The sequence below is a fragment of the Bos indicus x Bos taurus genome, chromosome 10 (genome assembly GCF_003369695.1).
Source record: "Bos indicus x Bos taurus breed Angus x Brahman F1 hybrid chromosome 10, Bos_hybrid_MaternalHap_v2.0, whole genome shotgun sequence".
NCBI lineage: Eukaryota > Metazoa > Chordata > Mammalia > Artiodactyla > Bovidae > Bos > Bos indicus x Bos taurus.
The window spans coordinates 3,192,333-3,213,872 of NC_040085.1; the positions used below are offsets into that span (position 1 = coordinate 3,192,333).

Below are 21,540 nucleotides of genomic sequence, written 5' to 3' on the forward strand. Positions count from 1 at the left end.
GGGAGAAATATCAGTAACCTCAGATATTGCAGATGACACCACTCGTATGGCAGAAAGCAAAGAGGAACTAAAGAGCCTCTTGATGAAAGTGAAAGAGGAGAGTGAAAAAGTTGGCTTAAAACTCAGCATTCAAAAAACTAAGATCATGGCATCCAGTCCCATCACTTCATGGCAAATAGATGGGGAAACAATGAAAACAGTGATAAGACTTTATTATCTCTGGGTCCAAAATCACTTCACATGGTTGACTGTAGCCATGAAATTGAAAGACAACTGTTCCTTGGAAGAAAAGGAACCTAGACCAACCTAGAGAGCATATTAAAAAGCAGTGACATTACTTTGCCAACAAAGGTCCATCTAGTCAAAGCTATGGTTTTTCTAGTAGTTATGTATGGTGTGAGAGTTGGACTATAAAGAAAGCTGTGCTTGTTTAGTTGCTCAGTTGTGTTGGACTCTTTGCGAGTCTGACACACATGGACTGCAGGCCACCAGACTCCTCTGTCCATCGGGATTCTCTGGGCAAGACTATTGGAGTGGGTTGCCATGCCTTCCCCCAGGGGATCCTCCCAACTCAAGGATTGAACCCAGGTCTTCTGTACTGCAGACTGATTCTTTACCATCTGAGACACCAGGGACCTTGGCGCCAAAGAACTGATACATTTAAACTGTGGTATTAGAGAAGACTCTTGAGAGTCTGTTGGACTTCAAGGAGATCCAACCAGTCCATCCTAAAGGAAATCAGTCCTAAATATTCATTGGAAGGGCTGATGCTGAGGCTGAAGCTCCAATACTTTGGCCACCTGATGTGAAGAACTGTCTCATTTGAAAAGACCCTGATGCTGAGAAAGATTCAAGGCAGGAGAATAGGGGGCTGACAGAGGACGAGATGGCTGGATGGCATCACTGACTCGATGGACATGAGTTTGAGTGAACTCCGGGAGTAGGTGATGGACAGGGAGGCCTGGCGTGCTGCAGTCCATGGGGTCGCAAAGAGACACGACTGAGCGACTGAACGGAACTGATGGATATGTACCTAGGAGTCAAATTGCCTGGTTATTTGCTAATTGCCAAGCTATTTTACTAAATGGCTGTACCATTTTACATTCTTACTGTGGAGTATGAGGATTCTAGTTTCTTTCTTTTTTCTCTTTAACTTCCTTTTTTAAAACATCCTTGCCAATGCTTTCTTTTTTATTGTAGTCATTCTAGTAGTGTGAAGTGGTGTCTCATTATGATTTGCATTTCCCTAATAGTAATGTTGAGTGACTTTTCATGTACTTAGTGGCCATTTGTATAGTTTCTTTAGAAAAATGTCTATTTGGATCCTTTGCCCATTTAAAAATTGTCTTTTTGAGATAAAGTTTTAAAATATATTCTAGATACAAATCACTTATCAAATATAGGTGAAAATTTTCTTCCATTTTGTAGGGTTTTTTTTTTTTTTTTTAACTTTTTTGATTTACTTTTCAGCAGGAAAGTTTTAAATCTTAATGAAGCCTAATTGTATATTTTTTTGTTGTTGCTTGTGGTTTGGGTGTTATATCTCAGAAATCATTGTCTAATCCAAGGTCATGAAAATTCTCTTCTGTGTTTTCTTCTAAGAGTTTTATAATTTTAGTGCATGTATTTAGGCTTTGGTTCATTTTAAGTTAATTTTTGTATATAGTTAAAGGTATCAGTTGTATATTTAAAGTTACTTAACTGTTTTAATTCTTAGGGATTTATTATAGATGTAGAATATTTTGATATTATCCAAGTTTTTAGTGCTTTACTGTGGTCTAAAAAGTCATTTGTTTAGGTTTCTTGCCACTGATCTATCTTTAGACATACTCTCTTCTTTTGACTAGCTTTCATATAGCTCATGTAGTGCAAACATGATGCCACATAATAAATACAGAATTTGGAGTTTGGGCACCCTTTACTTGAGTGACATCTCATAGCATTTGTCAATAAAGCTTCTAATTCTTCTGCCAGTGGATTATTTTCTATGATTTTGGTTAGATGGTTCATGTGACTGAGTGGATCCAATGGCATAATTTTAAAAGCAAACATATTCTCAGTCTTTTTTTTTTCTTTTAATTTTTTTTTTAACCGAAAATTTTTGTTTCAGGGAAGAGCCAATCAGCAATGTTGTGCTACTTTCAGGTGAACAGAGAAGGGACTCAGACACACATATACATTATTTTCAATATTTATCAATCATTATATTTAAATTGTAGCATTTGCCGGTTTGATCAGGTCTTTATAGTTACCTAAAGTTTTTATGTAATTGCTGTGACTATATTAGAGAATACAGTGTTTCAAATTCAGTTGTTTTCAAGAGATTTTTATCATTGAAGATGGAATAAGAGTGGATAATTTAGCCAAAAATATATGGAGTGCTGAAAGTGAATTAGACACTGCGATAGACACTGTACTATTACCAGGAATACAAAGTTGGAGAAGTTACTAATGTCAAGGATCCACACTTGAGTTGGGAGACATAATGTGCTTTGGCATAGTCAATAAAGCAGAAATAGATGTTTCTCTGGAACTCTCTTCCTTTTTCTATGATCCAGAAGATGATGGCAATTTGATCTCTAGTTCCTCTGCCTTCTGTAAATCCACCTTGAACATCTGGAAGTTCATGGTTCGTGTACTGTTGAAGCCTGGCTTGGAGAATTTTGAGCATTACTTTACTAGCGTGTGAGATGAGTGCAATTGTGCAGTAGTTTGAGCATTCTTTGGCATTGGCTTTCTTTGGGATTGAAATGAAAACTGACCTTTTCCAGTCCTGTGGCCACGCGGAGTTTTCCAAATTTGCTGGCATATTGAGTGCAGCACTTTGACAGCATCATCTTCCAGGATTTGAAATAGCTCAACTGGAATTCCATCATCTTCACTAGCTTTGTTCGTAGTGATGCTTCCTAAGGCCCACTTGACTTCACAGTCCAGGATGTCTAGCTCTAGGTGAGTGGTCATACCATTGTGGTTATCTGGGTTATGAAGATCTTTTTTGTACAGTTCTTCTGTGTATTCTTGCCACCTCTTCTTAATATCTTCTGCTTCTGTTAGGTCCATACCATTTGTCTTTTATTGTGCCCATCTTTGTATCTCTAATTTTCTTGAAGAGATCTCTAGTCTTTCCCATTCTATTGTTTCAAGTTTAGTTAGGAATTAAAGAACTTGATGAACACTGTTCCCTTAATGACTTTAGTAAGGATAATGTGAGAAGGTTTCTGTTAGTTCCTGCTCAGAATGTTGTTGACAGTATAAAATAGAACAAAGAAAACAACACATCTCTTAATTTCATTTTGACTGTGGACTTCCCAGGTGGTACTAGCAGTAGAGAACCTGCCTGCCAGTGCAGGAGTTGGAAGAGACATGGGTTCAATCCCTGGGTTGGGAAGATCCCTTGAAGAACGGCATGGCGACCGACTCCACTATTCTTGCCTGGAGAATCCCATGGACAGAGGAACCTGATGGGCTACAGTCCATGGGGTCACAAAGTGACTTAGCATGCACATGTGGATTAAGAAATAGTTCTGGATTAAGAACTAGTTTCTTGCATTCTATATTATTTAAGTCCCTTTTTGTTCAGTTGCTTAGTCATGTCTGACTCTTTGTGACCCCATAGACTGCAGTAGGCCAGGCTTCCCTATCCTTCACTATCTCCCAGAGTTTGCTCAGACTTATGTCCATTGAGTCGATGATGCCATTCAACCATCTCATCGTTTCCATACACCATTAATTATCCAGATGTAATTTTCACTAAATTATATTAGTCTGGGAGATAGTGAAGGACAGGGAAGCCTGTCATGCTGACGTCAATGGAGTTGCAAAGAGGAACATGACTGAGTGACTACACAACGAATATTATATTCAGAAATAATGTTTCCAAACCATTCTTCCTTTAGAATATAGAGGGGCTAGAAAATGAAATGATATTTTTGGCACTTAATGCTAGTGTTAACATGGACAAAAAGTGCAGTTTAAAGTTTTGGTTTTTAACTTTTAATTTGCATTTATGAGGTATATTTGCTTGGATGTGTTTGCTTCAATTGTTTCTAATTTATTGAGGAGCGGCTTGGTCTATAAAAATGAGTTTTGAATCTCAAGTTTAAGATTTTCATGAGTGACAGTGAAAATGAATATTAACTTTTCACTATCATGATTTATTGAATAATTCCCAGTGATTATTAAGCACTCCTTATAATGAGTTATAAAAGTTTTGCTAAATGTTGTTTTAAAGTTTTGCTGAGATTTTTAATGACTTCTCTCATAGTACTGATAATTCTTCCTCCTCACGCTCAGTGTCTTTTAAATTCATACGATTCCAGTAGCTCTGAGAAGTATAGAGTAGGAAAAAATAATTTTACTCTCTGAAGGTAGCACCTCTTACAGCCCCTAGCTTGGGCATTTCTTATTTAATCAAGTTACCTAGTCCAGTGTGTAATATTGATTGGATTAGGTAGAGTTTATGGAGCAATGCAGTATTTAATTCAGCCCTTTTCTTTTGAGGACGTATTTGAAACACCAATTTGTATACTTTATTAGATTTTCTTCTAAAAACTTGGTCTTTGGAGTGAGATTTGAAATTGAATCCTTGACCCCGTCACTTGTTAGCCATATGATTTTGGGCAAATTACTTAAATATCTCTGAGCTAGTATTCTCAGCAGTGAAAGAAAGGATATAGAATGAAAGTCATAGGGTTGTGTTCTGGGGATTACATGAGATAATTAAAGAGTCTGAAAGTGAAAGTGAAGTGGCTCAGTCATGTCCAACTCTTTGTGACCCATGGACCATAGCCTACCAGGATCCTCTGTCCATGGGATTTTCCAAGCAAGAGTACTGGAGTGGGGTGCCATTTCCTTCTCCAGGGTATCTTCCTGACCCAGGGATCGAACCTGGGTCTCCCGCGTCGTAGGCAGACGCTTTACAGTCTGAGCCACCAGGAAAGTCCTATTAAAGAGTCTGTTGCTGCTGCTGCTGCTGCTAAGTCGCTTCAGTTGTGTCCGACTCTGTGTGACCCCGGAGACGGCAGCCCACCAGGCTCCCCCATCCCTGGGATTCTCCAGGCAAGAACACTGGAGTGGGTTGCCATTTCCTTCTCCAATGCATGAAAGTGAACGTGAAGTCACTCAGTCGTGTCAGACTCTTCAGTTCAGTCGCTCAGTTGTGTCCAACTCTTTGTGACCCCATGAATTGCAGCACGCCAGGCCTCCCTGTCCATCACCAACTCCTGGAGTTCACTCAGACTCATGTCCATTGACTCAGTGATGGCATCCAGCCATCTCATCCTCTGTCATCCCCTTCTCCTCCTGCCCCCAATCCCTCCCAGCATCAGAGTCTTTTCCAATGAGTCAACTCTTCGCATGAGGTGGCCAGAGTACTGGAGTTTCAGCTTTAGCATCATTCCTTCCAAAGAAATCCCAGGGCCAGTCTCCTTCAGAATGGACTGGTTGGTTCTCCTTGCAGTCCAAGGGACTCTTAAGAGTCTTCTCCAACACCACAGTTCAAAAGCATCAATTCTTCGGTGCTCAGCCTTCTTCACAGTCCAACTCTCACATCCATACATGACCACTGGAAAAACCATAGCCTTGACTAGACAGACCTTTGTTGGCAAAGTAATGTCTCTGCTTTTGAATATGCTATCTAGGTTGGTCATAACTTTCCTTCCAAGGAGTAAGCGTCTTTTAGTTTCATGGCTGCAGTCACCATCTGCAGTGATTTTGGAGCCCCCACAAATAAAGTCTGACACTGTTTCCTCTGTTTCCCCATCTATTTCCCATTAAGTGATGGGATCGGATGCCATGATCTTCATTTTCTGAATGTTGAGCTTTAAGCCAACTTTTTCGCTCTCCACTTTCACTTTCATCAAGAGGCTTTTTAGTTCCTCTTTACTTTCTGCCATAAGGGTGGTGTCATCTGCATATCTGAGGTTATTGATATTTTTCCCAGCAATCTTGATTCCAGCTTATGTTTCTTCCAGTCCAGCGTATCTCATGATGTACTCTGCATATAAGTTAAAGAAGCAGGGTGACAGTATACAGCCTTGACGTACTCCTTTTCCTATTTGGAACCAGTCTGTTGTTCCATGTCCAGTTCTAACTGTTGCTTCCTGACCTGCATACTGATTTCTCAAGAGGCAGGTCAGGTGGTCTGGTATTCCCATCTCTGACAGAATGTGGTCCACTGGAGAAGGGAATGGCAAACCACTTCAGTATTGTTGCCTTGAGAACCCCATGAACAGTATGAAAAGGCAAAATGATAGGATACTGAAAGAGGGACTCCCCAGGTCAGTAGGTGCCCAATATGCTACTGGAGATCATTGGAGAAATAATTCCAGAAGAATGAAGGGATGGAGCCAAAGCAAAAATAATACCCAGCTGTGGATGTGACTGGTGACAGAAGCAAGGTCCAATGCTGTAAAGAGCAATATTGCAAAGGAACCTGGAATGTCAGGTCCATGAATCAAGGCAAATTGGAAGTGGTCAAACAAGAGATGGCAAGAGTGAATGTCGACATTCTAGGAATCAGCGAACTAAAATGGACTGGAATGGGTGAATTTAACTCAGATGACCATTATATCTACTACTGTGGGCAGGAATCCCTCAGAAGAAATGGAGTGGCCATCATGGTCAACAAGAGAGTCTGAAATGCAGTACTTCGATGCAATCTCAAAAACGACAGAATGATCTCTGTTCGTTTCCAAGGCAAACCATTCAATATCACAGTAATCCAAGTCTATGCTCCAACCAGTAATGCTGAAGATCTGAAGTTGAACGGTTCTATGAAGACCTACAAGACCTTTTAGAACTAACACCCAAAAAAGATGTCGTTTTCATTATAGGGGACTGGAACGCAAAAGTAGGAAGTCAAGAATCACCTGGAGTAACAGGCAAATTTGGCCTTGGAATACGGAATGAAGCAGGGCAAAGACTAATAGAGTTTTGCCAAGAAAATGCACTGGTCATAGCAAACACCCTCTTCCAACAACACAAGAGAAGACTCTATACATGGACATCACTAGATGGTGAACACCGAAATCAGATTGATTATGTTCTTTGCAACCAAAGATGGAGAAGCTCTATACAGTCAACAAAAACAAGACCAGGAGCTGACTGTGGCTCAGATCGTGAACTCCTTATTACCAAATTCAGACTTACATTGAAGAAAGTAGGGAAAACCACTAGACCATTCAGGTATGACCTAAATCAAATCCCTTATGATTATACAGTGGAAGTGAGAAATAGATTTAAGGGCCTAGATCTGATAGATAGAGTCCGACTCTTAGTCCTGTGCTAAACCAGATGAATTCTTTCTCGCTCCTTCAGTCCGTCTTTGCTTTAGTCTTCTTCAGTTTCCCATAGGTTTCCTTGATAGAATTGTAAATATTAATGTTTTCAAAATTATTAAATATATTCAAATTATTGTCTTCTGGTAGCTCATGAAGTGTGAGGACAGTGAAAAAGCATGTTGGAAGTCTGCTGCTGTGTTGTATAAAAACATTGGCTTGAGAAACTTCTGATATGGTGTCTTACCATTTTTTATAATTTCGAAAAACTTCAAGGAAATTTAGTTTTAAATCTGAGTTTATTGCTTTCCTTTTTGTGACATAATTGAATTTTTCCAAATGAATGAAAGTGAAAATTTAGCCATTCTTGAATAAATTATAATGACTAGATCAGCACTGTTCAGTTGGAATATTATTTGTGCCACATGTGTAATGTAAAATTTTGTAGAAGGTATATGAGAAGAAATCAGGTGGAATTAGTTTTAATAATATATTTTATTTAACTTCATATGTACAAAATCTCTTTCAACATATAATTGACCTAACAATTGTTAATGATATTTTACATTGTTTTGTGCTTCAAAATCAGAAATATCACGTGTTTTATACTTTGAGCACATTTCAGTTTGGACTAGATACATTTCAAGAGATACATGTGGCTAGTGGCCACTACATTATATGACATAGGTCTAGGTAAATAAAATGTAATATTACAACAATAGTGGGCTTTAGCTGTGTGTGATAGAACGTCAATAGTTATCGCTGGTTTAAAGCTTGTCTTTATGTTGTAGCAGTCACTTATGTGGATGGTGAAAATTTACCCATATTAGCAATCTCTGTCCCATAAATGATTTCACCAGTTATTCATTTTTCATTCCCAAAGACTTGTAAGTTTTCATAGGCCTAAAATATGCTCTTAGATGATTGAGAGAGTAAACCGAATTTAGTATACATTTGTTCTCTTCACATTCATAAAATCTGTAGGTGTGACATGAGCAAGTTTGTATTTTGAGAAGCTCCTCTTGGTTCACTGTGAAGAGATTGGAGAAGGTGTGACAAGGCGGAGAGATAGTGGGAAGGCTATTGCAGTTTACAGCCCCTGATGGGAGGGTGTGTGGGTGGGAGATAAGTGCGTAGAAAGAAGGGGGCTTATAGTAGTAGCTTGAGGGTGATTGAAGAAATGGTTTTGTTTTTCTTTGCTTGTGTGCATTTTAAAGATGATTGAGACTTAAAGTGTAGATGTGAGGTGTCCTGTTGAGAAGAAGAAGATGAACATATAAGAGAAAAGGATAACTGATAGGGTAATCCAGAGAAAAGATGGGAAGAGATGAAACTTGTATATAAAGATATATTTTTTTTTTGCATAGGTTTTGTCAAGTTGCCTTAAACTTTACAACTGTGGGAAATATCTGTCACTAAGAAAATCAAAGGATAAATTAAAGACTAGAGTTGTATTCTCCTCCATCTCCTTAGAAGGGAGAGAAAAGGTGAAATTAGAATGAAAATAAGAAGTGATAGAGAGCTGACTTGTGGTTGCCAAGGGGGTGGGGGTTGGGAGAGGGATGGAGTGGGAGACTGGGGTTAGCAGATGTAAGCTGTTATGTTTGTTGTTCAGTCGCTAAGTTGTGTCCAGCTCTTTATGACTCTGGATTGCAGCACAGCCAGACTCCCCCGTCCTTCAGTGTCTGCTCGAGTCTGCTCAGATTCGTGTCTGTCGAGTTGGTGCTGCTAGCTAACCATCGCATCCTCTGCCACCCCCTTCTCTTTCGCTTCCAGTCTTTTCCAGCATCAGGGTCTTTTCTATTAAATATGGAATGGATAAACAACAAGGTTCTACTGTATAGCACTGGAAACTAAATCCTATGCTAAACCATGGTGGAAAAGAATATACATATGTGTGTGTAACTAGATCACTTTGCTCTACAGAAGTTGACACAACATTGTGAATCAACTTCAATTAAAAAAAAGTGATTTAGCAGCAGTTTGGATCAATAAGTATGTTTGAGACCAGAATGTATACTTGGCATCAGTAAATGGTAATACTTATTTAAAACTTTCTCACTCAGAAGATTTTATTTAAATATAAAATCTTAATGAAAGTAAACTGTTTTTATGTAAAGTTTTAATAGAACACAAAATGGCCAAGAGCATTGGTTCCACCTGTGCTGGTTTTAAGGCATGGAGACATGCTCAGGTTACCTCAGGTGATGGAGGATTTTTGTTTGGATTCTGAGGGAAGGAGGCCCAACACAGTCAGTGTCTGCTGTTGGGATGAGACAGTTTCTGGGAGCTCACATGGTGTCTCCTCAATCCACAGTCCCTGCCCTTGACCTCCCTCCTGCCAACCCGTGGAAACCCTTTTCACACAAAATCAGTAGTTAAAAGACATACAAGAATTGAGCTTCACGGATTTGAGTGAAGTTAGGAAGCTGATCTCTGCCAGACTTTTTTGTCTCTTCTGCCTCTCTGAGGTATCTTCCTTTTTTCTTCTTCCTGTGGTCTTCCTGGGGGTCTGTAGGAATGTGTGAAGACTTCTCTAACACCAGTCATTCCTCATCAGCTAGAAGAACAGCAATTCTGTTGCCACATTTTTGCTTTAGTGGCTCATTGGCAACTCTAGTAAATGCCATTCCCCTTGGCTGCTGAACCTGACTCCCCTTTTTCTGGTCACCTTCTTATGACTTTGCTTCTGTCTGTCGTTATACTGTGACTAGTGTCAGCTTCTCCTGCTAATACCATCTTTATGTCTCATTCAAGTGCCTCAACAGACAAGCCCTCATTGAATTGATTAGTTAATATCCAAGCAGAATCACTTCTGTAGGGGTCTGCCGGGCTCCCTCATGTCTGGTTCTAAAAGTGGCTGCCGTTGGCACAGAGGCCAATTCTTCGTCCTTTGGCATGCCGCTAAGCTACTGGGGGCACATGGCATAGTGACTGGGTGGAGGACTCCACCTTCTGCTTTCCTCAGAAGGTGGCTGTGGACGGTTTTTGGCCTATTCATTACATAGGACGCTCTTTACTTACTTTCTTGATACCACAGTTAATAAAAGATGGAGCACTTTTTTATTTGACTCTTCTTTTCTTGTTGGTAATAATGATAACAGCCTAAGCTGTCACTCAGGTGTTGTCCATGTGCAGGGACTGTATCAGTCATTTTACACGCAGTAGTTCATGAACTATGTGATACGTCTTACTGATGAGAAAACTGAGTCACATTGAAATGTGAAGTGCCTTGTTTAGTGCTTACATCTTTTCACTAGTAGGGTGGGGAGGGTTAAATATAGGCAGTTAGCTTTCCAAACAACCAAGACTTAAAGTCTAGCATAACATTTCAGAGCTTCAACTGACCAGGGTGATCATATATCATATTTCTCCTATTTTATGTATGAGACGAGAGTTTAGGTGACTTGCTTAAGTATGCAGAGGCAAACTGCATTCAGTTCATTTCCAGTGAACTGAGTTTCCAAATCCTAGATGAGTCCTCTTTCTGCTTTTAAACAAGTACCTAAGATACAGAAACTTTTGAGTGTTAATCAGGAAACCCAAACTTATTAAGTGTTAGCAGATATAGTAAGTGCATACATAATATGTGTTATACACAATCATCCCTGGAGTCTTTTGTGTTTTTAGACTATTATTTAGCTTGAGGATGATATATATACTGAAAAGACACTGAGGTTGATTACTCACAAGAAATGTGTATTGAAGAAACTATTACCATTATTTTTGGCCGCACCGTGTGGCATGTGGGATCTCACTTCCACAACCCGGGACTGAACCTGTACCCGCTGTGGTGAAAGTGTGGAGCCTTACCACCAGGGAGGTCCCAAAGAAACTGTTACTGATTTAATGTCCCTATGACTAGCTGAAGGTGAAAGGATTTTCTTGCCAGGTTTTAATCTTCCGGTGAGGTTATATGTGGCAGTGATTGAGAAGGTCCAACGTGAAGCATGATGGAGGAAATCAGTTGAAATTCAGTGAAGGTGCACTCCCCCAGTCAGTTCAGTCGCTCAGTTGTGTCCGACTCTTTGCGACCCCATGGACTGCAGCCCGCCAGGCTTCCCTGTCCATCACCAACTCCCGGAGCCTACTCAAACTCATCTCCATCATGTCGGTGATGCCATCCAACCATCTCATCCTCTGTTGTCCCCTTTTCCTCCCGCCTTCAGTCTTTCCCAGCATCAGGGTCTTTTCCAGTGAGTTGATTCTTCACATCAGGTGGCCAACGTATTGGAGTTTCAGCTTCAGCATCAGTCCTTCCAATGAACACCCAGGACTGATCTCCTTTAGGACTGACTGGTTGGATCTCCTTGCAGTCCAAGGGACTCTCAAGAGTCTTCTCCAGCACCACAGTTCAAAAGCATCAATTCTTCAGCACTCAGCTTTCTTTATACTCCAACTCCCACATCCATACATGACTACTGAAAAAACTATAGCCTTGACTAGACAGACCTTTGTTGGCAAAGTAATGTCTCTGCTTTTTAATACTGAAGAACATGCTGTCTAGGTTGGTCATAACTTTCCTTCCAAGGAGTAAGTGTCTTTTAATTTCATGGCTGCATTCACCATCTGCAGTGATTTTGGAGCCCCCCAAAATAAAGTCAGCCACTGTTTCCACTGTTTCCCCATCTATTTGCCATGAAGTGATGGGACTGGATGCCATGATCTTAGTTTTCTGAATGTTGAGCTTTAAGCCAACTTTTTCACTCTCCTCTTTCACTTTCAAGAGGCTCTTTAGTTCCTCTTCACCTTCTGCCATAAGGGTGGTGTCATCTGCATATCTGAAGTTATTGATATTTCTCCCGGCAGTCTTGATTCCAGCTTGTGCTTCATCCAGCCCAGCGTTTCTCATGATGTACTCTGCATAGAAGTTAAATAAGCAGGATGACAATATACAGCCTTGACGTACTCCTTTTCCTATTTGGAACCAGTCAGTTGTTCCGTGTCCAGTTCTAACTGTTGCTTCCTGACCTGCATACAGGTTTCTCAAGAAGCAGGTCAGGTAGTCTGGTATTCCCAACTCTTTCAGAATTTTCCACAGTTTCTTGTGATCCACATAGTCAAAGGCTTTGGCATAGTCAATAAAGCAGAAATAGATGTTTTTCTGGAACTCTTTTGCTTTTTCCGTGATCCAGCGGATGTTGGCAATTTGATCTCTGGTTCCTCTGCCTTTTCTAAAACCAGCTTGAACATCTGGAAGTTCATGGATCACATATTGCTGAAGCCTGGCTTGGAGAACTTTGAGCATTACTTTCCTAGCATGTGAGATGAGTGCAATTGCGCGGTAGTTTGAGCATTCTTTGGCATTGCCTTTCTTCGGGATTGGAATGAAAACTGACCTTTTCCAGTCCTGTGGCCGCTGCTGAGTTTTCCAAATTTGCTGGCGTATTGAGTGTAGCACTTTCACAGCATCATAAAAACCTGTTTACTGATTTCTTGTATTCAAAGATGTCACAGTCTAATTTGGGGAAAAAAGACTTGCCTGAAGTTCATCATGGTTCAGTGAAATAAATGCTCATGGAGGTAAATACCAAGTTATGTGGAAACATTGAGATTGCGACGGAGTGACTGGGTTATTAGGCAGGTATCAGGAAGATTACTGGTTAGCATATGAGGTAGTCTTCGGGTTGAGTCTTTAAGGAAGAGGAGGAGATTGCCAGGCTGACTGTGCCTGGAAGAGTGTTACTGCATGAGGAAGCAATGCCAAGGAAGCACATGGTGTCTGAGGACTCAGGTCACCTGGTTTTGTGGTGGATGGTGGTGGGCTGGGCCTCATGACTGCAGCTGGACCATCCAGATTCACTAGGTCTCCACTTTTTGACCCTGAACCCACTTCCAAATTTTAAGCACAGCAATGTCAACTTGATCAAAAATTGTATCAGAATATTCATGTTTCTTTTTTTTCTTAATTCCACCCACCGAAGCATACATCCACTCTTGATAATCTTTCTAGTCATTTTTTAAATAAACTTGGGGGGGAAACCCTGAGAATTAGAGGGATTTCATTTCCTCCTTCCCATTTTATTGTTGAACAAACCTAAAGCCTTTACTTTTCATTTGTGCTGTACTTTTAATTTATCTTTACCACTTGCTTATTGCCAAGTGTGAGGCTTTTTATGCAGTAGCTTGTTTTGTTTGGTTAAGGGAAAAGGACTGGCAAGGTGAGAATGGTTGTAAGAGTTGATAAAGCTGGAAGGTAGGCAGGGGCTAGTTCAGATAGTCAGAAGCCTTGTGTCTCATTTTGAGGAAGCTGTATTTTATAGTTGAGAGTCTCTAAAAGTCTGAAATGGATAAGGGGCGGAGCGGAGGGATTGGAGGAGGGGAATGAGAAGATCAGCTTTACATTTTTGGAAGGTAATTTTGGCTTTGTTGAGGAAGATGGATTAGAGAAGGAACAGTGTAGACAAGGGAGCGGTGGTCCCTACCAGCAGCATCACCTGGGAATTTGTTAGAACTGCAGATTCTCAGGTCCCACCCCAGACATATTGAGTCAGAAACTCTGGGAGTAGGGTGCAGCAGTGTGTGTTTCATTTGATTGTGATGAATGCGAAAGTTTAACTAACGTGATGTAAAGGCTGATGAGGCTGTACATTATGGTTTGCATTTGCCTTTCATGTTAATTATGTAGTCAGTTTTGTTGAGATGTTCATTATATTAGTATCTTACATTTCACAATCAAGAGAAATAGAATAACTAGGATTTTGTGATTCAGTTATTTATATGAAAGCCTAATATTAAGATTTGAAAAGTTGGGATAGTGTGGTGATAATACTTGGAAAAGGGAGGCAGTCTAGGATCATGTGGAACAGTATAAACTACAGTCATAGAGAAACACTTTGTAGAATAAAAGGAGTAAGAGGGGCTTAATCTTGAGTACTCTAGGTGTTGCCTGTATGTGACACTAATTTGTACTGTGGTACTTAAATCTGCAGTAGGGAACACTGAAGACATTGTTTTCAAGAAAAGGGGGACATGAACTCTTTGTGGAGCCCAAAGGAAGGGATGGATTTACTCAAGATTAGCTAAGATGCAATTGGTTCCACACAACTGTTAAGAGGTGGTCTATTTTTGTTCTTTAAATAATAGCAGTTGATTTGCATCTAACCTAGTTTTCATTTCTTTTTCTTTGAGGGTGTGAGGGCTGTGGGTTTAAATTTCAACTTTGTGGAAATGGGACTGAGTAAATCTGATAATCTTCTTTATTTTCCTCTGTTAGCTTAGCTGGGTGACCAAACATACAGATAAAGCAAACGCTTTGTAAATATTAATGTATCTTAAAGGATAAGTAACCTTTTTTTCTCCTTTGAATTTTATTCCAGGACCCATCAGTTACACAGGTGACAAGAAATGTCCCACCAGGACTTGATGAATACAATCCATTCTCAGATTCTAGAACAGTAAGACTATTCTTAATTGGACTACTTTTAAATATTAAAATGGAAATTAAATGGGATTTATATCTCAGTTATGGTTTCTTTTAAGTTGATTGTTAAATTTATATAAAACAAGCTGTTAGTGTTTTATTTAGAATTTAGCAAGTTCTCTTTTTTAAAAAAAAGGAATATTCCAAGTAATTGAAAATACCATGATGGTTCTACAAATTGCTAATAACCCCTCTAATATGTTATATTGCTACAGTTTTTTAAACAGGGGAGATTTTTTGCTATCCATGTTGTTTTCATGGTAATACAGGGTGATGTTTTCTTACAGAGATGTTTGTACAGAACTGTACCATTAATATTTGTATGATTGTCATCTGAATTAGGTGATTCTGAATAAGACTAGCCTTCTCCTCTGGTCGACTAGAATCTCTGGAACTTTATCCGGCCTAGAAACATAATCTTCTCAAAATGAAGTCTTGGTTTATAAAATGAAGGAGTATGGACAAATCCCTCAAGGACGGGGTTCTCTACCTTTAATGCATGTTAAAAGCAGCTGGGGAACTTCATTACAGTGTCTGTTAGGGCCCTAATCCCTCATAAGGCAGCTTTTTGTTTTTCCTTTCATCCTTTAGATAATTTTATTGTGAGCCAGTTTTGAGGACTACTGAAGATAGGTTGAGAATTCTCTCTCAAAAATTCTCTGGCAAATAATTTTGTCTCCTGTATTTGAGCCTTTAGCTTAAATATCACACTCATGAGGCCCTTAGTTTTAAACATTGTTAGCTCCTGAAATTTTAGTCATCCTGATATTAAAGGTATTGAAGTCCTTCAGTTCCGTGCTTGCATTTACATGTCAGCATAAGGATGCTTAATTGATCATCTCTTCCTGAAGATCATATTTTTCATAATCTAGAAAATAATCCTGGAAGATCATATAGGGTTTTGCTTGGAAATATCTTCATGGTTTATTAACTTTTTAGTTTTAGGAAGAAGTTTGTGCAAGATAAAAGCCCTAAAATAAGGGTGAACTTTTAAATTTCACTGTATTTCGAAGTCCTCATTTATTTTAACAGCCTCTGTTTAGCAACTGCAACCCAGGCTGAGATCATTTTCACTGAGCATGTCAGTTTCATATTGAACCCTGTGAAATGACCAACAAGTTGACCAGTGTTGACATGTAAAGATAGCAATGTCATATGGCACAGCCTTATAGAAAACTGTGAAAAAGTACGAGATTGCAACTTGGTAGGAGTTGAAAGGAAGAAAAAGAGCCTGGTATATTTTATTCCACTATATGTAATTCTTCTAACATGATTTCTGGAGGGTAGAGATTTGAATGACTGTTAAAGTTTGCTGGTGATGAATAAAGAGAGATTTTTATATACTTTTTGGGAAGATTTTACTAGCAATAAATATGTTTAACCTTTTTACAGTAGTAGTTTTAGATTATTCTTTGTGGTAATGTTAATAGTAGTGTTCTTCAACAAGTTGTCTACTTTGTGCCCTCTGCTTTTACCTGTATTATCAAATTCTTATGACAACATTGAACACGGATATTTTCTGTTTCCTTTCACTGATAAAGAAACTGAAACACCAGTCATCTAGTTAGTAAGTGGCAGAACTGGTTTACGTAACTCATCTTTTTTTTTTTTGTAAAGCTTTTGCATTTTCCATTTTGCTCCTGCTGTCTTTAGAGGCAGATGCCTAAGAAGGCAATGGCACCCCACTCCAGTGCTCTTGCCTGGAAAATCCCATGGACGGAGGAGCCTGGTGGGCTGCAGTCCATGGGGTCGCGAAGAGTCGGATGCGACTGAGCGACTTGACTTTCACTTTTCACTTTCATGCATTGGAGAAGGAAATGGCAACCCACTCCAGTGTTCTTGCCTGGAGAATCCCAGGGACGGCGGAGCCTGGTGGGCTGCCGTCTATGGGGTCGCACAGAGTCGGATATGACTGAAGCGACTTAGCAGCAGCAGCAGCAACCTAAGAAATAGCAGGTATAGTCTTGGTCATGGAAATTTTCTCACCTAATTGGGATTTTAAAAAATTACACAAAGAAGATATATCCAGGAAAAAAAATATAAATTATGATTTTAAATGTTTGAGACTTTACAGTCAAGGAAAGATTTTCTGAAAGAATAGCTAGGCAATAATGAACAGCCAACTTACAATGAAACTTCTCTTAGATTTTATGAGCAATGATACAGTGTCAGAACCAGGAAAATTATTGATGTAAGAGCACTGATGCATTTTGCACTGAACTTTTTACATTGGGGAAAACACAGGTAAAATAATTTAAAATTTCAGAGTTCTTTTGTTTCATAAGGTATGATTTTAGAAATTTGTTTCCCCTCCTTTTCTGCAGCTGTGACTATTTTCTAAGACAGAGCAGGTGTACTTGGATAATTGGATTAAGTGATATTTCAGAACTCCAAATACTATTTTAGTGGATTGTTGTTATCCATATTTGTCGTAGAAAAATATTTGTGACAGTGAAGCAATCTTCTAGATTGTTGCATAAGGGTGTGGTGAACTACTTGAGGTCTAGTAGGAAGATCCTTTAGCAGAATTAGTGTATAGCTTTGTTAAGACTTTAGAAAGTTCCTTTCTTTCTTATTTTTCTTTTTAGGTTTCCTTTTATATTTAATTTTCTGTTTGAGTGGAAATTTTAAGGAAAGTAACAAATATTTAAATAATTTTAATAATTTATAAATTCATAAAATACCATGTAATTTTTAGACTGAGGGTTGGCAGGATACTGTAAATGTGGTAGTCTGAATTGAGATGTGCTATGAAGTGGAGGATAGTCTTTGGTTATGAAATAATTTTTTTTGTTTGAACTCAAAATGCAGTTTACCTCTGGTATTATGTTGAGCATGATGGGTTCCCTGGCTTACCCTCTAAAACTTAATATATAAATTACTAGAAGAATTAGTTCATCCTTGAGAATTGTTACATATTTAGGGGGAATGTTTTCCTTTTAAATTAGGCAACAGTTTAAAATGCCTGTTGCAACTTGATTCTCAACAAGCTTCAGCCACTGGTGATGGCATTCATGGCTTCAGACAGGACTTTTTCTGGCAAGTATTGAAGCGTAGGAATACGGAGACAGCCCTGTCTGTGTGTATGGAGGAAGTGTGGTACTGTTGGTAAAATCTTCAGTGACGCTTCTCATGGCCTCGTTTACTGTCATGCTGTTTTCCTTCAGGAATAGGCTGTTTCGTTTCTTTCCTGTTCTGCTGGTTGTTGGTATTTATGATTTCTGTCACATAAAGCAGCAAGATCTGCAGAAGAACCAAGAGAAGAAAATTCCAAGTACTAGCATGCTTAGGCGGTCATTTATGACCGTAAAGGACATAGGTAATTGATTTATGTAAATAGGAACTGCCTCTAAGTCAGTTCAGGACATGGAGTAGACTGAGAATCATAAGACCTGGATTCTAGTCTAGTCCCTACCACTAATTAGTTGCTACCTTTAGGAAGCCATCTAACGTCTTTGGGCATTTTTAAAAAATTTTATTTTTAATTGAATGATAATTGCTTTACAATGTTGTGTTGGTTTCTGCCATACGTCTACATGACTCGGCCATAGATATCCACATGTCCCCTCCCTCTTGGCCTAGAACCTCCCTTCCACCTCCCACCAGATCCCACCGCTCTCGCTTGTCGCAAGCACCTGCTCTATACACAACTTCCCTTTAGCTATCTGTTTGTGCATTTTTTTCCCCCAAATGTGTAACAGTGGAACTAGAGAGGAAGATTTGAGTTAAATAATTTCTAATGTCAACTTTTCTTTTGATAATGGATTAAAATTTTAGCTCCAGGAACTGACTGGTTAGTACATAGTATTTTTACCTATTTTTAATACTGCAAAAGCAATTTCTGTACTGTAATAACTTTTCATTTTCTTTTGGCATACATTTCTGTAAATTTTTTTTTTCTTTCTCCTTTGCTTCTTGTCTCTCTTGGAGCTCATAATCTGTCCCTTCAGAAACCTTCTTTGTTTTTAGTCTCATTTAATGTTAACTATTGCCTTCTAGTGTCATCGGCTGGAAGCACCTGAGTCTTCTTTGTCTCAAACAGCTTCGTATCCTACATCTAATCAGTAGCCACATCCTGTCATTTATACCTCCAGGAGAGATTATGTGTCTGTCCTTTTCGTTCCTACTAAACTGTCCTAATTCAGGTACTCATGTGAGATAAAACAATGGCCTATCTACTTACCTGTCTCTAGTTTCTCTTCTTCAAATCTTTTTTTTTCCGGCTGTGACTAGAATTATTTTTTTAAGGCCAAGTTCGGATTAGGTCTTCACTCCTTAGAAATGTGTCATACGGGAGACCCAGGTTTGATCCCTGGGTTGGAAAGATCCCCCTGGAGAAGGGAAAAGGCTACCCACTCCAGTATTCTTCCCTGGAGGATTACATGGACAGAGGAGCCTGGCAGGCTACAGTTCATGGGGTTAAGAATAACGAATGCCAAGTACATTTTTTGCTTCCCTGGTAGCTCAGCTGGTAAAGAATCTGCTTGCAATGCAGGAGACCCTGGTTCAATTCCTAGGTTGGGAAGATACCCTGGAGAAGGGATAGGCTACCAACTCCAGTATTCTTGGGCTTCCCTGGTGGCTCAGACGGTAAAGAAACCGCCTGCAATGTGGGAGATCTGGGTTCGATCCCTGGGTTGTGAAGAAGAGGAGGGCGTGGCAACCCACTCCAGTATTCTTGCCTGGAGAATTCCCATGGACAGAGGAGCCTAGTGGTTTGCAGTCCATGGGATCTCAAAGAGTTGGAAACCACTGAGCGACTAAGCACAGTATCTTTTTTTTTAAAAAAATTTATTACTTTATCTTTTAGAGCAGTTTTAGGTTTGTAGAAAAATTGAGCAGAAAGTAGAAAGTCTCATCAGACTTCTCCCCTTGACTGTCTTTTAAATCTTATCTTCTAATGTGCTGTTTGCTCCAGCTAAAGTCATCTACTTTCTAACTCACAACCCATTGAGACTACTTCCTCTAGTCATTGAATGGAGTAAAGAGATACTGTGTGCTCATAAGCCTGGCTCCCCTAGACTATGCTCACCTCCTTTAATGGGTCAAGATGAATCTCTCATAGTAGATATATTCATTTTCTACTGTTATGTAACAAATTACTACAGACTTAGCAGCTTGAAAAAGCACACATTTATTATTTTATCATGTCTATAGGTCAGGAGTTTGGACACAGCTTAACTGGGTCATTTGTTCAGGGTTTCACACGGTTGTGATCAAGGTGTTGTCTGGGCTCCATTCTCATCCAAAGGCTTGATGGGAAAGATCGTTTCCACGCTCATTCAGGTTGTTGGCAGAATTAATATCCTTGTGGTTGTATGACTAGGGGCCCCAGCTGTTGGCTGGCTATCAGCTGGAGACCACCCTCAGGCTATTGATGCTGTCCACAGTTCCTAGAGGCTGCATGGTTTCTTGCCACAGGGGTTTCCCCATCATGGCTACTCATTTCAGAGAGTCTGCAGAGTTTCTCACACTGTTGTACTAAAATAGAGTACCTCTATTATATAATGTTGGAGAAGGCAATGGCACCCCACTCCAGTACTTTTGCCTGGAAAGTCCCATGGATGGAGGAGTCTGGTAGGCTGCAGTCCATGGGGTCACAAAGAGTCGGACATGACTGAGCAACTTCGCTTTCACTTTTCACTTTCACGCATTGGAGAAGGAAATGGCAACCCACTCCAGTATTCTTGCCTGGAGAATCCCAGGGACGGGGGAGCCTGGTGGCTGCCGTCTATGGGGTCACACAGAGTCGGACACGACTGAAGTGACTTAGCATAGCATAGCATAGCATTATATAATGTAATCAAGGGAATGATACCCTGTCATTGTTACCATATTTTGTTGATTAGAAGCATATCACAGGTCATACATACACTCAAGGAGAGGGTATTATATTAAGACATGAACACGAGGAGGGGAGAATCACTGAGGTTCATCCTAGTTTTGTGTGCCACACTGGGAATAAGATGGTACTTTAGGGTTAAGACTGTATTACTTCATATCTCTTCATCCCTATTTAGACGGAGCCTCCAGAACACTTTTCCGTCCCTGCCCTCCACACTTGACTACTCTAAGTTTATCAGGACCAATCTCACTATGTCCTTGATTCCCGTTTATGTCATTCTCTACAGGAGGCCCTAGACTCTTACATCTCTTGGATTTTAATCCTCATGATGCTTTTGCACATTACTGATTCTGAACCCTTCTGTTTCCTTAATTCCTAAAACTTTACTTGTGCTCTCTGGAAGTCAGAGTCCAATTTCACCAAAATCCCCTATATCTTTATGTTTTTCTCTGAATGTTTTGTCCTTTGCCCTGGCCTTTCTATGAGGACACTGCTTCCCCTGTAACCTTCTCAAAAACCAGCTGCTCAGACAACTGGCATAAAATTTGGGTATATGTTGTCTTGATTTCTAGTTGCTACTTCTAGACAGTCTTCCTCCTTTCTGTCAAATATATTTCATGTCATCATTTGAATCTCATGTCATCAGATTATAATTGGATCCCAGGACTTATTGTGGGTATCATCTACTGATCCCTGAATTATTGCCTCTGATTTCTCTATTTTTTCCCCCATTTTCTTAAGTTTTCTTCTTGGTTCACTATTACTCTTTTTTTTTTTTTTAGTCTATTTGTTCTGCTACTGGGTTATTTTATTTATTTATTTTTAATTTAAATTTGTTTATTTTAATTGGAGGCTAATTACTTTACAATATTGTATTGATTTTTGCCATACATCAACATGAATCTGCCACGGGTGTACACGTGTTCCCCATCCTGAACCCCCCTCCCAACTCCCTCCCCGTACCATTCTTCTGGGTCATCCCAGTGCACCAACCC

At 39.7% G+C, this 21,540-nt stretch overlaps 1 protein-coding gene across 4 annotated transcripts in view; it reads left to right on the top strand.

The window, feature by feature from the left end:
- The window catches only part of SCAMP1 (secretory carrier membrane protein 1), a 150,771-nt gene that overhangs the window by 15,904 nt on the left and 113,327 nt on the right, over positions 1–21,540 (top strand). For 2 of the 4 annotated variants that reach the window (XM_027552931.1, XM_027552930.1), the window contains exon 2: positions 14,597–14,674. The exons of the other annotated variants lie outside the window; for them this stretch is intronic. In XM_027552931.1, the coding sequence (XP_027408732.1) occupies positions 14,597–14,674 (78 nt within the window). The remainder of the gene's footprint in view (positions 1–14,596; positions 14,675–21,540) is intronic. 4 annotated transcript variants of the gene reach the window in all.